Source organism: Pongo pygmaeus, chromosome 5 (assembly GCF_028885625.2).
Source record: "Pongo pygmaeus isolate AG05252 chromosome 5, NHGRI_mPonPyg2-v2.0_pri, whole genome shotgun sequence".
In the NCBI taxonomy this organism is placed as follows: Eukaryota; Metazoa; Chordata; class Mammalia; order Primates; family Hominidae; genus Pongo; species Pongo pygmaeus.
The window spans coordinates 72595796-72612894 of NC_072378.2; the positions used below are offsets into that span (position 1 = coordinate 72595796).

The window sequence follows — 17099 nt, forward strand, 5'->3', positions numbered from 1 at the left end:
TTATTCTCCCAGCTCAGCCTCCCGAGTAGCCAGGACTATAGGTGCACACCACCACACTCGGCTAAGTTTTTATTTTTTATTTTTGTAGAGACAAGGTCTCACCATCTTCTCAGGCTGATCTGAAACTCCTAGACTCAAGCAATCCTCCTTCCTGCGCCTCCCAAATTGCTGGGATTACACATGTGAGCCACTTTGCCTGACCTCAAATGGATTTTTAAATGGTTTGCTTGTTTATCACAATGATTACTCATTCACTGATTGAGTAATCTGCCTTTCCACATTAATCTGAATCATCTTCTTTATCAAATATTAAATTTTTATGCATATATGTGGATGTATATTTGGTTTTCTATTCTATTCCATTGATTTGTCTTTCCATTTATGCATTAATAAAACACAGCCTTTTATTTACTGAAGTTTTGTACTATTTAGGACATAGATAGGACCAATGCTTTTCCCTTTTTTTTCTTTTTTTTAAATTTTACTTTAAATTCTGGGCTACATGTGCAGAATGTGCAGGTTTGTTACATAGGTATACATGTGCCATAGTGGTTTGCTGCACCCATAAACCCCTTATGTAGGTTTTAAGCCCTGTATACATTCAGTATTTGTGCTGATGCTCTCCCTCCCCTTGCTCATCCCCCCCCGCAGGCCCAGGTGTGTGATGCTCACATCCCTGTGTCCATGTGTTCTCACTGTTCAACTCCCACTTATCAGTGAGAACATGCAGTGTTTGGTTCTGTTCCTGTGTTAGTTTGCTGAGAATTATGGCTCCCAGCTTCATCCATGTCCCTACAAAGGACATGAATTCCTTCTTTTTTATGGCTGCATAGTATTCCATGGTGTATATGTACCACATTTTCTTTATCCAGTCTATCATTGATGGGCATTTGGGTTAGCTCCAAGTCTTTGCTATTGTAAATAGTGCTGCAATAAATACATGTGTGCATGTGTCTTTATAATAGAATGATTTATAATCCTTTGGGTATATACTCAGTAATGGGATTGCTGGGTCAAATGGTATTTCTGGCTCTAGATCCTTGAGGAATCACCACACTGTCTTCCACAATTTCTCATGTGTGTTTATTGTATAGATCATGGTTTAGAAATTTTTTTTTTTTTTTTTTTGAGATGGACTGTCACACTTGTTGCCCAGGCTGGAGTACACTGGTGCGATCTCGGCTCACTACAACCTCCGCTTCCCGGGTTCAAGCAATTCTCTTACCTCAGCCTCTCGAGTAGCTGGGATTACAGACGTGCACCACCATACCCAGCTATTTTTTGTATTTTTAGTAGAAACAGGGTTTCACCATGTTGGCCAGGCTGGTCTCGAACTCCTCACCTCAGGTGATCAAACCACCTCGGCCTCCCACAGTGCTGGGATTACAGGTGTGAGCTACTGTGCCCAGCCAGGAATCATTTTTACACAGCTCTAAAAAATTTAAAAAAAAATTATTTTTTCTCACACATAAAATTATGTAAAATTCATTTTGTGTTTATAAATAAAGTTATATTGGGACAGTGTGGTACCATTCAGTTATGTATTCCCTCTGACTAATTTTGCACTGTAATCATTGAGTGAGTAGTTTTGACAGAGACTGCATGACACAGAACATAAAATATTTACTATCTGGCACTTTATAGAAAAAGCTTGCCTGACTGTTGCTCTGAATCACCAGGAAGAGCTAATTTACTTTGAATACACTATGATATCTATAAAAAAAATTTCCAACAAAATCATCACTTAAGGATACAATTTTTTTTCTCTTCTTTTTTTTATTTGAGAAAGAATTTTGCTCTGTTGCCTAGGCTGGAGTGCAATGGCGTGACGTCAGCTCACTGCAACCTCCACCTCCACCTCCTGGGATCAAGCAATTCTCCTGCCTCAGCCTCTCGAGTAGCTGGGATTACACCACGCCCAGCAAATTTTTGTATTTTTAGTAGAGACAAGGTTTCACCATGTTGGCCAGGCTTGTCTCAAACTCCTGACCTCAGGTGATCGATCTGCCTTGGCCTCCCAAAGTGCTAGGATTACAGGTGTGAGCCACCGTGCCCAGCAGATACAATTTAACTTAAATTTTTTTTGTCATAGAACTATGTACTTCCTTCAGTGCAAAATAGCTGAATCTATGACTTTAGTATAGTTGCAACTCACTAAAAACTGATTTCCTCATGTCCAAAATAGAATGAAAAGACATTAAAACATTTCTGATTGATTATGTTTATATTTTCCAGTGTACATTCAATGATACTTAATAAATTAAGACAGGACTGAAACTTCCCATGGGTTAGCTATAAAAGTTTTCCATCTAGTGGGCCAGTGATTGGCCTTATATATTACCTATAGTATTTTTCTTTACTATAGGTTCTCTGATTCAACATTAAGTCTAGTGTCCTTGATCATAATTTTTTATTTTATTATATGTATTGGATTTCTCCCCAGTGTATTTCTCAGGTTTGACAGAAATATCACTGCAGGCCAGGCACAGTGGTTCACACATGTAATCCCAGCACTTTGGGAGGCCAAGGGGGGCAGATCACTTGAGCTCAGGAGTTTAAGACCAGCCTGGCCAACATGGTGAAACCCCTTGTCTACAAAAATTATAAAAATTATACGCATGGTGGTGTGCAACTGTAATCCCAACTACTCAGGAGGCTGAGGTGGGAGGATAACTGCAGCCCAAGAGTTTGAGGCTGCTGTGAGCTATGATCATACCACTGCACTCCAGCCTAGGTGACAGAGGGTCTGTCTCCAAAAAAAAAATTAAATTACATTAAAATATATATACAATAAAAATAATAAAAACCCATTTGACCCATACCTAACAACCTAAATCAAATCACATCTCAGGAATACATTTAAATAATATTATTTAAATGTAAAAAAGAAAACCCAAACCATGCCAGAGGAAACCATTACCAAATATTTTATAGTCATGGGATAAGGAGGGTATTCCTAAGAACTAAAAAAATCCAGAGGCAATAAACATAAAAAGATTCATGAATTCACCTCATAAACATTAAAAATATCTACATAGCAAATACCACCCAAACAATGTAAAAAACAAAGGACATACTGGAAAGAAGTATTTGTGGCTTATTTTACAAACAAAGCACTAATATTTATAATATATCAAGAGGTCCTATAAATCAATAACAACCTAATGGACAACAGCCTAAATAGACAGGTCACAGAAAGTGCAATATAAATTGTGTATACATATGAATGAAAAGGCATTGGAAAACACATATGGGAATCCAATAAGAAGATATTCAGTGCCACTCGTAATAAGATAAATGCAAATTAAAACAGCACTAGGAAACCATTTTTCATCTATCAATAAGACTGACAAAAATTTAAAATATTTGACACTCATCATTGGTGAGAGTGTAAGGAAACAGATACTCATACACATGTGGTAGAAGTATAAACTGTCAACAATTAGGAAGGAAACTTGGCTATATCCATTAATGCACTTTTAACAATTTATCCCACAAATATATTCACACATGTGCAAAATGACATATACACATTGCAGTACTGCAGTATTGTTTGTTACAACATAAGGTTGGAAATAACCTAAAAGTCCATCAATATGGAATGGGTTGAATGCTATATCCATACAATGGAACACTATATAGCTGTAAGAAATTATGAGAAAGTGTTTCTGCTCTAAAATGCAACCATCTGCAAGACCTATTGTTAAGTTTTTAAAAAGGCAAGGTGCTAAAGAGTATATTGTATGATGCAATCTGAATATAAAAAAGAAGACATTGTATATGTCTATTTATCTGAGAACCAAGGGTATACAAGGAATTAGAAACAGATTTCCTACAAGAAATGATACTGTATAGCTGAAGGACAGGACTTGGAGGTTATCTTTTTCACTAAAAGCATTTTTTGAATTTTGAACCCAATAAAGAAATTATCTATTCAAAAAACAAAATTTTACACTTAAATGAAAATGACATAGCTGATATTCAATTATTGGTTCAGTATAATAAAGAGTAGTTCCACATAGAGAACATAACTTAAGGCTTCAGAGGACATTCTCTATGGGAAAATAAATATTGACCCTATTGAACAGGAAATATGGTAGCAAAACACAGGCACACACACACACACACACACAAATCCATTTAGCATCATTCTTGGTTTTTTGGTGTTTTTTTGCTTTGTTTTGTTTGTTTTTGAGATGGAGTCTCACTGTGTCGCCCAGGCTGAAGTGCAGTAGCATGATCTTGGCTCACTGCAACCTCTGCTTCCCAGGTTCAACTGTTTCTCATGCCTCAGCCTCCTAAATAGCTAAGATTACAGGCATCCGCCGCCACACCCAGCTAATTTTTGTATTTTTCATAGAGACAGGGTTTTACCATGTTGGCCAGGGTGGTCTCAAACTCCTGACCTCAAGTGATCGGCCTGCCTCGGCCTCCCAAAGTGCTAGGATTACATGTTTGAGCCATCGCACCCAGCTTGTTGTGGTTGTTTTCTCTCTTTTTTTTTTTCCAGTTTCCCCACGAAAATGCTTCAGACAGGGATCCTTCAGTGGGATCATTGCTTACAGGTCATTAGAAAATGACAGCTTGGCCGGGCGCAGTGGCTTACGCCTGTAATCCCAGCACTTTGGGAGGTTGAGGCAGGTGGATCACTTGAGGCCAATAGCTCGAGACCAGCCTGGCCAACATGGCAAAACCCCATCTCTACTAAAACTACAACAAATTAGCCAGGCGTGGTGACATTCCTATAATCCCAGGGAGACTGATGCACCAGACTCGCTTGAACCTGGGAGACAGGGGTTGCAGTGAGCCGAGATCATGCTGCACTCTAGCCTGGGTGACAGAGCAAGATTCCATATCAAAAAAAGAAAAGAAAAGAAAGACGGAAAGAAAATGACAGCTCAGACTCCTTAAACTGTACTAAGGTATACACAGACCTTTGCCAGAAGTTTGATTAGAGTTAGAAATACTATGGTACCTTTGACAATCATGAGATTTTTTCCCTAGGAAATTTTTAGTAAAATCAATGTTGATTATTGTCCAAAGGTCAGGGATATACATTTATCTTTTTATGCCTAGCAAATTAGAATGTGCTTCACTCCTTTACAGGTTATTTTTATTTCAATATTAGAATACATTCCTAGCCATTAAAAAGAATTTCATGGCCGGGCGCGGTGGCTCACACCTGTAATCCCAGCACTTTGGGAGGCTGAGGCAGGTGGATCACAAGGTCAGGAGATCGAGACCATCCTGGCTAACACGGTGAAGCCCCGTATCTACTAAAAATACAAAAAATTAGCTGGGCGTGTTGGCAGGCACCTGTAGTCCCAGCTACTCAGGAGGCTGAGGCAGGAGAATGGCATGAACCCGGAGACAGAGCTTGCAGTGAACCAAGATCACACCACTACACTCCACCCTGGGCGACAGAGCGAGACTCCGTCTCAAAAATAAAATAAAATAAAAAGATGTTCATTCATTTTTCAACAAATAATTATTAAGGCACTGGGATAGGCCACAGGACTAACTGAACAATTCAATTATAGAAAGAAAAAAGTGGCCATTATGTGTAGACAATTTATTTTGGCAGTCTGTATGACAGTCTGTAAACAACCTGAATTTTTTTTTTTTTTTTTTTTGAGACAGAGTCTTACTCTGTCACCTATGCTGGAGTATGGCGGTGTGATCTTGGCTTACTGCAACCTCCACCTCCTGGGCTCAAGCAGTGCTGCAACCCCAGTGCCCACCTTAAGCAGCTGGGACGACAGGTGTGTGCCACCACACCAGGCTAATTTTTGTATTCTTGGATGAGACAGGGTTTCACCATGTTACCATTGTCTCCAACACCTGAGCCCTTCTCAGACTCCCAAGGTGCTAGGATTACAAGCATGAGCCACAGTGTTCGACTACTATAACTTGAATTCTTTCAACATTTTCTCTAAGTGTTTTTCTACTGTGAATATGATCTTTTAACCTTTATTTGGTAATTGGCCTTCTGAAAACCATGTAATTAGCAAATCTTGCTGGCTTCAAATTATGTTCCAAATTCAACCATTTCCTAACACTTCAACCACTCCACTCTGGTCCAAGTCACCATCGTCACTCTCCTAGAGTACTGCAATTACCTCATTATAAGATACAGGCTGCTGGAGAAGGGGCAAATTTGAAGAGGAAGAGTTCAACTGAGGACAGGTTTAGCTTGCCATAATCTTGCCTAGACAGATCCAAATATAGACTCGGCAATCAGAGAACGTTCTTCAGTGGAGATTCAGGAAGCCTTCGTATTTGATTTAATTCATGGCATGAGGGACTTCAGAATCCATTGCTCCCTGAAAACCACCCCATCCACCCCCACCCACAAACTTGGGCAATCAGGGACAAGGCTGGCTACCTCGTGTTCACCAGGTTCCCTGGCTGCCTACTTCACCAGGCAGTTGTGGTGGGAACACCTTCCATCTCTATCTGGACCCTTCCTCCCACCTTTCCGTTCTCCCCATTTGTCTGCACTTTAAGGTCCAGGAAAACTCTGGGGTGAATAATTTCATCCTAAGGAAAGAGGACAGCACATCGAAGCCTTTGCATCATAGGTAGCTTATTTTATTGGATTGCTTTGCCAATAACACTTTCTTACATTCAAGAGACTTCCCTCAGACACATGTCTAGAAGACCTGAGAAGGACAGGTCCTGACCACAAGTTCAAACTTTCCTCAGTGTCTTTCACGTCTTTCTCACCAAAAGTGAAGCCAAGACTACTCCTCTCATCCCCACTTCCCAGGGGAGATCAGTCCTTAATTATGGATACAGTGAACTCAAATGGAATCCCGAACAACCAATCACTTGGTAAGGAGAAGGCTGAGGAACGCTAAGACACACGGTTCCACTTATCCTGGGAGCCAAAGACAGGTCTCCAGTGTACGGTGGCACACTAATGGAGGTGACCAGGTCATCGTTGGTCAGGGGCTGGCTTCGGACACGTTCCAGCATCTCCAGGCCTGCAAAATAAGTGCCCAGGGCTAATGAACCAGGGCCCATAACTGGGGCCCATTGGCAGGCCTGGACTCCATCAGGGAGGCTGCAGGGAGGATGTCACCCCAGCCCAGGCCTTCCAAGGTAGCCCGTTTACACCTCCCAGCTACCTCTCCACCTTAAGCAATCTCATGCCACAAAAAAAAGATGAGCACTTTTCTTCCCAATGAACTCTGGGAAGCACTTGGATTCCCTAGCCACACAAGGGATTCTTCAAGAATCCAAGATGCTACACAACTTAGCCAGAATTTCACCACCAAGTCCAAAACCACAGTTCAGCCAAGGATACCTACCTCGAGCATGATGATAGGAGTCCTGGCTCCCCACGCAATAAAACATGTGCAGCAGCCACTGCCTTGCCCTATGTGGTCCGACTACAGTCACACGAGTCTGGCCTGTAGCTGTGAACCAACTCTCCAGCTGAATAAGGGTGTGGCTGTGCACCTCAATGCAGCGAAGGTATGTGTCACCATGCCCTGTGAGCATAAGAGGTGAGAGGAGGGTCTGTCAAGCACCAGCCCTTAGGGAATGGCGAGGTGGCCTTCAGGGTAGGAATATGTGACTGATGAAGGTGGGAGGGGAGAGGAAGAGTGAAAACTGAGAAGACAAGGATGAAGGCGGGGACGTTAGCAAGAGCCACTCACCGAAGATGAGCTCCTCCTGGTCCTCTTCCATGTGAAACACCATTGGTGCATGAAAGTTTTGAGGCAGGGTCCACCACGGCTTCTTGCTGAGAGCACTCGTTCCCATGTCCATGCTCTGCTCTGACCTGATACAGAATAGGGCCAAGTCCAAGCAACTGGTTGGCAAAAGACTTGGAAAAGTGAGGGAGGGCCTAGGCTCTGTCCTTAACATAGGGACCCAACAACCTGCCCCTTGAACTACCTTAGGGTGAGTGTACAATCCCGGTATCTCTTCCCAAGATAATTCATTCCAAGTAATTTTCTGTTCTGAGCTTAATCCTTCATGCCAAACTTAATCATCTGATTAGTGCTTGCCTTTCTGATGCCCTGGAATCAAAATTTTTTCTTCATTCTAAATTCAAAGGATTTTGGAGCAGATCTACTGGGTATGAACCAGGACAGGAGTTGAGGGATGGAGGTGCAAGAAGGCTCCAAATGGGCTCCCTAGATTTGCATAGGTGTTGACAGTCACCCAATGACCAGAGTGTATTCCAACAAGACGGGGTTTGTTTGGTGTGCTGCATCAAGGGAGAGCAAACAACACGGGAAAATACACTTTACACAAACAGAAGAATGTTGTAGGCAGCCAACTGTAGGAGTTAACTGGGTGAGTCTAAGGAGTGTTTAGGGTGTAGTGGCCAGTCTTCTAAAATGGGGCAATTTGGTGATTATCCTGCTAAATTTATCTAGGAAGGGAAGTAAAGAGATTAATGTGGTCTTCATTGTGGAATGTTCTCTCTCTGGTTTCAAATATAGTTACAGATGGACTTTTTACATCTTATTGCATGACAATCACTGAGCAACCTTGACTGGTTAAAATATTTAGCAAGAGATGTTTATGTATGGTAGGGAAGATTCAACTATGCCTGTCAGCTCCCAACTGTGAGTTCCTAGGTGTTTTTTACTCTTCAGCCTCCCCTTTTGACCAAAGAAAAGTCAGCCATCAGGACTTTCATCTGTGGGGTTCAGATCTACACCATTGTCAGAATCCACTTGTCACAAGTTTATCGGGAAAACGTTCTCTACATCTGCATACAGTTGGTCTCTCATGTACATTTTCTTGCAAAATATACACAGTGAATATATAATGACTCTACAGTAGCACTTAAGGCTGAACAAGATGTACTAGTCAAATTCAGGTAAGTGCTGGAAACAAAATAGTTATTAATCTTAGCAATAGGTTGCAAAGACAAAGAACTAGATTTCAAAACCAGGCCATGAAATCATGTCCCAACTCCATCTGAATCTGTTCTAGAGAGACAGGTAGTCTTTTAACCTTGCCACAAAACTCTTCTGCCTGAACAGTAATGTTTTAGCGAGGTGCTGCAAACAGTATTTGCTATCAAACAAAAGCTGTCCTTGGCTGGCCAAGAAGAAACCAAAAACTATGAAATCATTCATAACCACCATGAAACTTTAATTTAAGCTAGGTTGCTGGACCTCCAGAAAAGAAATAGTGTCATCTATTGATTTCTACTAGGACCAGAGACACATTTTGGACCACCTTTTCTAGTCATACTATTCCTATTACTGGAATTGGAGCTCCCAGAGTACAGATGAAGAGGGAGTCGGTCATCTCTCCTGGAAGGTCTCCTGAATAGTCCATACTTGCCTCATTTTATGTGTCTGAGTACCTTTCTCAAAGAAACATCATTTCCTATAGAAGTAGATGTTTAAAATATTGAAAAATATTATTAATAAAATAGTTTAAAACTCACTCCATATTACACTAGATAAGTTTGTATAATGATCTGTGACCTGATATCCACATAAAAAGTAGTGCCTTAGTGTTGCACAAAGTGAAAGGGATATGGGGTGTATAAGTGTCATTTACCACAGTGAGAGCAGGAAAATTAATTCTTCAACATGTGAACATTGCTTGAGTGAAGGCTGGGGAGTCACTGAAGATTAAGGACTAACACTGCAAGGAGAGACTCATACATTATTGCAATAATGTCAGCAGACATACTTTGTTGTTTGAGGTCAGTGTTCAATATTGATAAAACTAAAGGTAAAAATTAATACTGTCACGAAAATTCAAATTCCAGAAGAAACCTGTAGAAGAAAATCTGCCTTTTGAAGTGTTGAATAGCTATTAAATTTTTGTTAGTGGAATCAGGTAGAGGATAAAAACTGCATTAGTCAGATTTAAAACAATGAATCGGGGAGTGGTGACTCATGCCTGTAATCCCAGCACTTTGGGAGGCCAAGGCAGGGGGTTGGGGGGAGGTGGGGCGGGGGGGGTCCGTAAGCCAAGATTTTGAGACCAGACCAGGCAATAAAGGAAGACTTCATCTTTACTAAAAACTAAAAAAAATAGCCAGGTGAGGTGGTGTGCACCTGCAGTCCCAGCTATTCGGGAGGTTGAGGTGGGAAAATTGCTTGAGCACAGGAGTCTAAGCCTGCAGTGAGCTAGTAACACAGCACTACAGCCTGGGCGACAGAGCAAGACCCTGTCTCTTAAAATATGATAAAAAATTAAAAACAATAGCTATAGTCTGCAAAAAAAGCACAAGAAAGTTTTGCCTTTCCTTAGGTGGCATGGAAATTCTGTAATACAGAAGATTAAGATAAAATATAATTTGTGAAATAATCTTAAAACTTTTGGTTGGCCTCTAGGGGACAACTAGGCACTTTGATAATGAGAGCAAAATTTTTAAAGGAGGGCAAAGATACCAGAACATGTATCTTGTTTTATTGTCTTGGGTGAAAGTATCTACTTGGTGTCAGCAGCTTGAACTGAAGATGTTGGTTTGGTCGTCTTCTTCCAAAGATCATTGTTCTGGAAGATACTTAAGAATCCTCAGTTTGTGGTTCCTCAGTGAATTCCTTTCCATTGAGGACAAGGGTAGTTTTTCCTTTGATTTTTAGAAGTCTTTTCCAAAAGACTAAATCTTCAGATTTCTAGTCATGCAGAGACTAATTAGATGGATATTTGGGGAAGATTGTTGTTACCTATTAAAAGCTAGATGCATCAAATGAATCCTTTGTAGTATTTAGAAACGTGAGCTTGTGATATGGCAGAGTACAGGTTCAGGAAGTGAATTCCTAACTGTATGGAGTAGCCTATGGATCCCAGGAGGAGTTGATATTGCCATCAAGGCTAATTAGAAATTCCCAAGACATGGAAGTTCAAGTCTTGGAGAGCGTTCTCAAATTTAATGTTAGAATTCATTTTTTTCTTTCTAATTGTTCTAAATATTCATTTGGTACAGCAAGTGTGTTTATTATTGTTAAAAGGCATTTTGGAGCTGTTTTTTTAATAACAGTCACGGGAAACGTGTGCCAGATACACCCCCCACCACCCAATCACTGAAGAATACGTTGGAATTCCTTAAGTCCAGAATAATAGTCAGGCAATTTTATCAGCAAAACCTTCGCTGTCTATCAGGAATATCCTCAATCCTTTCTAGAGATAAGCAGACAATGGCTAGAACGTATTTACAAACCATCAGTATGGCAACTGCTTTGGTTAATGCTACTTGTTTAGCCTAGTCGTAAATTATTTCCTCAGGATTCCGGGTTATTGGACTTTGAATGAATCTCCACTTTATTATATGGCTACCCCCTTGGGTAACAGCAAAGCTTCTAAAAGTTTTTTAATTTCTTGCCATTTTTAATGAGACTTTCACAAGAGGTCAGAAAAACCTCTTAATTTCCAAAGTTCTCTGATATGGAGCAACTCATCACATATCTACTGCCTATGTAAATATTTGCTTTTTTTTTTTTTTTAAGCAGGCCCCTCCACCACTCAGAAATATTACCTCTTTTAATCTCTCCTTCACCGAATGAAGGAGAACTATTCAGCCACTTGAGCTGATTTAACTTCTGGGAGAAGGTCATACACTAACAGTAAATTTAGAATTGTGATAGCATAGACTACTTGAAAAATTCTAGTTTACATTTTTAAACATTAATCATTAACAAGAAACATTAATATTTTAAAAAGAACTTTCCAAAATATCTGTAAAACGCATGGACAGTTCCCTAAAACAGGTCAAATGATCACGAACACTCCCTTCTCAAGTAAGAGAAGGAGAGTTGTCACAAGAATTAAGGAGGGCACTGACAAATCCCCAGGGACTTTAATTTACCCCATAACGTATATTATGAAAGTCACCAATTGATAAGTGACAAAGACATTTTCTTCTTTATAATCAAGGTCTTAACAGTTATATGCCAGTCTGTAAAATAAACCAGAAGATCATTTAACTTTAGAAGTACACATCATTTTATTACAAATAACCTAAAAAAATTTTTTTTTCTTTTGACTTGTCAGTTTTTTGTGTTATTCTAAGCTTGGTAACCAAAAGAACACTCATAATATGTTTGAGTCACTCAAAATTTGCAGAACATCAAGCAAACCTGAATATTCCTTTTTATATATAAATTAGAAGAGCAAACATTTTTATTAACAGTGGTCATTCCAAGAAACCAAAATAAACGGCATCCTAATAGTTTGATTATTTTGCACATTGGGCTTGAATTTTAGAAAAAAAAAATAAGTCAACTTTATTTTTTCCGTTTTTTTTTTTTGAGACAGAGTTTTGCTATTGTTGCCCAGGCTGGAGTGCAATGGCATGATCTTGGCTCACTGTACCCTCTGCCTCCTGGGTTCTAGCAATTCTCCTGCCTCAGCCTCCTGATTAGCTGGGATTACAGGCATGCACCACCACGCCCAGCTAATTTTTGTATTTTTAGTAGAGACGGGGTTTCACCATGTCGGCCAGGCTGGTCTCGAACTCCTGACCTCAGGTGATCACCCACCTCAGCCTCCCAAAGTGCTGAGATTACAGGTATGAGCCAACACGCCCAGCCCAACATGTTTTAGAATAGAGTAGTAGTGGTTGAAATGTATTGGGATGTATTTTGAAGACAGAGCCCTCAGGACTTTCTGATTTCAAGATTTGGGGCAAGTAGCTCCAAAATAAAATGTTTTTAAAAATTTGATTCCATACTTCCCCCAGTGCCTTTCCACCTCTTCGTCCTGCAGCTGTGGCAGCACCAACAGCAGTTACCCCAACCTGAGGCTGCTCCCTGGGTAATACCCATAGGCCCCCTCAGCTGAGCCCCTTTCCGTGCCCCACAGACATCCATTTGAAACAATCAAGTGGACGGCCGGGCATGGTGGCTCACGCCTGTAATCCCAGCACTTTGGGAGGCCGAGGCGGGCAGATCACCTGAGGTCAGGAGTTCATAGACCAGCCTGGCCAGCATGGTGAAACCCCGTCTCTACTAAAAATACAAAAATTAGCCAGGCATAGTGGCACGCATCTGTAATCTCAGCTACTCGGGAGGCTGAGGTAGGAGAATGGCTTGACCTGGGAGGCGGAGGATGCAGTGAGTGGACATTGCACCACTGCACTCCAGCTTGGAAAACAGAGCGAGACTCTGCCTCAAAAAAAAAAAAAAAAAAAAAAAAGAGAGAATCAAGTGGAAGTGGTAGCCCCTTGCAAGAAGGAGATTCAGTCACACTTGCTGCTTCCCCTCAGTCAAAAAGCGGGGTGCAGCAAGCTAGGACCACTAGGTGGCCCTGGGAAAACACCAACACCCACTCACTCCTTTCCTGTTGCAGGCTGTTTCCCCCAGATTGGAGAGAAATGTGAATGCCTCCAACAAGTCTGTTCAGGTACAGCAGTGGAGTCCCAGACCTGGCACCAGGTCCTGGTCCTCCCTCCAGGTAAGGCATCGAGACTGGCTATAATGGGTTTTGCCAGTGGGAGACAGACCTGAGGAGAGAGCCTGGGTGGACTATAGTGAGAAATATGAGACCACATGTGCATCTCCTGGAAAATCATTTTGCACAGTCCTGAGATTGAGAGCTTGGAGCATCCCCCTTCCTGCTCCCTCTTCCCTTCCCCTCTCCTCTGTCTTCTACTTTAATCCGATGTTCCACTTCTCTCTCTGTCTCTCTCTCTCTCTGTCTCTCTCTCTCTCTCCTCTCTATTCTCTCTCATCTTCCCTTCTTCTCCCTCCTTCCTCTCTCCCTTCTCCTGGTTTTCTTTCCCTTGTTAGAGAAGACTGCCTTTTCTCAGAGGAAAGACTTAGGGTGAAGTAAACAGAAAGATTTCTTTTTGCCCAGAGGGAAAAATAAGATAGAATATACGATCTGAGAAAATTAGAGTACAGAATGCAATTACAGAAAAGAGGGAGTTAACAAGATATCCCAGCCCTTTGGTCAGTGAGGCGAAGCATCAGGTGTGACTTAATCTCCCTCTTCCAAGAGGTTACCTCTTCCACTTGATTCTTTCAAATGAACAAATATTAACCAACAATCCAATCCACTTTCAATTGCTTAATTACTGTTCCTTTTAAATGCCAACCATCTGACTTTCCCTGTTTCCATCTGTCCTGTGGAGCTATTTTGTATTGCATATCAGTGTTAATGTCTGAACTTCAAGGGATTTTTTGAAGAAAAAATTATAAATACACTATTACATTCCTGAGGTTTTCTAGTACAGCCTTTATGTTGGGAGTCAAAAAAAAAGGTAAAGTTTCAAAACATTTATTTGTAAGTGACACCAGTGTTAACAGGACACTTGGATTTCTACTGAGAAAGCTAATCTTCTAGTTAGCTTTGTGTACATGTTGATAATCACTTTCTCAATTATTAACCCTTGAGTGAAATAAAGAAACCATTTAACTTTTGTGTTAAAGCTTAAAAAATAAAAAAATCCAGCTCACCAATGTGGTGGCTAACATGAAGCTGAGGCAGGAGGATTGCTTGAACCCAGGAGTTCAAGGTGTGCTATGATCATGTCATTGCACCCCAGCCGAAGCGACAGAGTGAAACCCAGTCTCTTGAAAAAAAAAATTATATTCAACATTGAAAAAGTATCTTTGAAAAACAACAAAGTACTTACATACTGGGTAGGGGTGGCTGCCAGCTAGGGCCAGCTGGTGCCGCTGGAAAAATTATTCATGCATAATTATGAAAATAATATTATCCAAAGTACCATATAGGACCACAAACACAGAGTCAGAGATAGTGTGTGGTGAGTTGTCTAATGCTAGTTATGCACAATCTTGGTAACCTCATATTTTAGAGCAATAAAAAAGGCAAGGTTTGCAAGTGTAACACATGGAGTAAGTAATCATCTTTATTTCGTATATTCACGGGAAGCACACACGCACAGGAAGGAGAGGAGCCCTGGTGCTCTTAGCTTTGCCTGTCTCTGCTGGATGTGGACTCACAGAAAGACGGACACATCTGAAACCAAAAGTGTCAATAACTTTCTGATGGTAGAGGGGTTTTATTTTTGTTTTTATTATTTTGTTTTGTTTTTAGAAACAGGGTCTTGCCCTATTGCCCAGGCCAGAGAGTAGTGTCGTGATCATAGCTCATTGCAGTCTCAAACTCCTGGGCTCAAGTGATCCTCCCGACTCAGCCTCCAAAAGCACTGGCATTACAGGCATGAGACACTGCACCCAGCCTGATGGTAGAGTACTTAAAAAGCAGGAATATGTTAACAAATATGCACTCAAATAAAATATAGTTTCTATTGCATCCTACATGAGTTTCTCAAGATTCCTTATACTTGAACAAATAGATAATCTATGAGAAACTGACAGCTTCAAATGTATGGGTTTCATTTAGCACGGCTTCTCATGTTCCCAGGTCATAAATCCATTTCTTATTCAGTGGCTCTATCACTCTGTCAATCTCTGGCTCACAATTGCAGTTTTTCAACTCCCAGATGATGTCAAAATATAGAAAAATAGAACCCTGTTTAGTGCTGATGGACACTAACTCCTAACATCAATTGAATTCCAGGTGATTAGTTTAGACTAATCATGATAATCTCATTCCCCTTGCCAGTGATTGCTTTAGGAAATGGCACATGTCCCAGTTTTGAAATTAAGCAAAACCTAAAGGAGGCTTCCAGCAGAGGTTGTCTCATTTCTGAAGACAGACACAAGAAAGAACTTGTCTCTTCTTTCCTTCTCACAGTGTTTATAGCAGGATATGATTTTGGAAATAGCTACAAGTATTTTGCTACCAACCTGAAGAGGAAGCCAACACAAGGTGGAAAGGGAGGCAAACCAAGAAACTGAATTTGAGCCCTTGGCATAATATGCCTGGAATGCCTGCTATTGGCAATAATACAGTGCTTTATTAGCATCCAACTGGACCAGTGTTCCCTGTTACTTGCTGTTCAAATCATGCTACATGATTCTGGTCCCTTTTACATACTATTCTCATTTTGATTGATTGTGCTCAGCAATGTTCCACTCTCCAAGGAGGGAGAATGAACTGTAGGTATCAATGTTTTATCACATAAAACCTGAAAAGTGAAAAGCACAAAGTATATCTTGATTATTTTCATTCATAAGCACTTTCCAAGTTACAGAATATTAAGCATCAAATAATTTTTTTTTGAAATGGAGTCTCTTTCTGTTGCCCAGGCTGCAGTGCAGTGGTGCAATCTTGGGTCACTGCAACCTCCACCTCCCGGGTTCAAGGAATTCTCCTGCCTCAGCCTCCCGAGTAGCTGGGATTACAGGCATGCTAATTTTTGTATTTTAGTAGAGACAGGTTTTGCTATGTTGGCCAGGCTGGTATCGTCAAACTCCTGACCTCAAGCAATCTGCCCGCCTCGGCCTCCTAAAGTTCTGGGATTATAGGCTCAGCCACTGTGCCCAGCCTAGCACCAAATAATTTATAATCAAAATGTATATGCAGTAGTTCTGGCCTTATTGAGTACCAAAAAATCCTCACCACTTTATCATGTAGCGAAAAATAAATAAATAATGAGAGAAAAAGTCATATTTATACATTAAAAATCAAAGTCCTTCAGTTGGAATTCTCTTACTGTGTATCTCACTGGACAGAAATCCTATTAATACAGCTAGTATGAGAAAGTCTGCAGTGATATTTCTATCAAACCTGAGAAAATACACTGGGAATAGGTCCAATAAATGTAATAAAAGTCAAAAAATTATTCTCAAGGACACTAGACTTAATGTTGAATCAGAGAACCTATAGCGAACAAAAATACTATAGAAAGCCAATCACTGGCCCTCTAACCTAAACATGTACCAGAAAAATATTTACATCTAATGCATAAAAAGTTTCAGTCCCATCTTAATTTTTAAGTATCACTGTCTGTATACTGGAAAATATAAACATAAAAAGAAATGTTTCAATGTCTTCTATTTTGGACATAAGGAAACTCACATTTCAATGAATTGCAACTGTACTAAAACCATAGATTCAGCCATTTTGCACTCAAGGAAGTACACAGTTTGATGACAAAAATAATTTAAATTAAATCGTATCCTTTTTAAAAAATTCTTTTTTTTTTTTCCTTTTCTTTTCTTTTTTTTTTTTGAGACAGGGTGTCGTTCTGTCCTCCATGCTGGAGTACAGTAGCAAGATCACAGCTAACTGCACCC

At 40.5% G+C, this 17099-nt stretch overlaps 2 protein-coding genes across 2 annotated transcripts in view; both read right to left on the bottom strand.

The window, feature by feature from the left end:
- Positions 1-7361, bottom strand: part of KHDC1L (KH domain containing 1 like) — a 20863-nt gene extending 13502 nt beyond the window's left edge. The window contains exon 1 of the mRNA XM_054490404.2: positions 7314-7361. The gene's annotated coding sequence lies outside the window, so the exon portion shown is untranslated. The remainder of the gene's footprint in view (positions 1-7313) is intronic.
- Positions 6576-17099, bottom strand: part of KHDC1 (KH domain containing 1) — a 21797-nt gene continuing 11273 nt past the window's right edge. The window contains exons 2-4 of the mRNA XM_054490403.2: positions 7665-7789; positions 7314-7496; positions 6576-6986 (exon numbers count right to left, since the gene is read on the bottom strand). Coding sequence (XP_054346378.1) covers positions 6787-6986; positions 7314-7496; positions 7665-7776 — 495 coding nt within the window. The 5' untranslated portion in view covers positions 7777-7789 and the 3' untranslated portion in view covers positions 6576-6786. The remainder of the gene's footprint in view (positions 6987-7313; positions 7497-7664; positions 7790-17099) is intronic.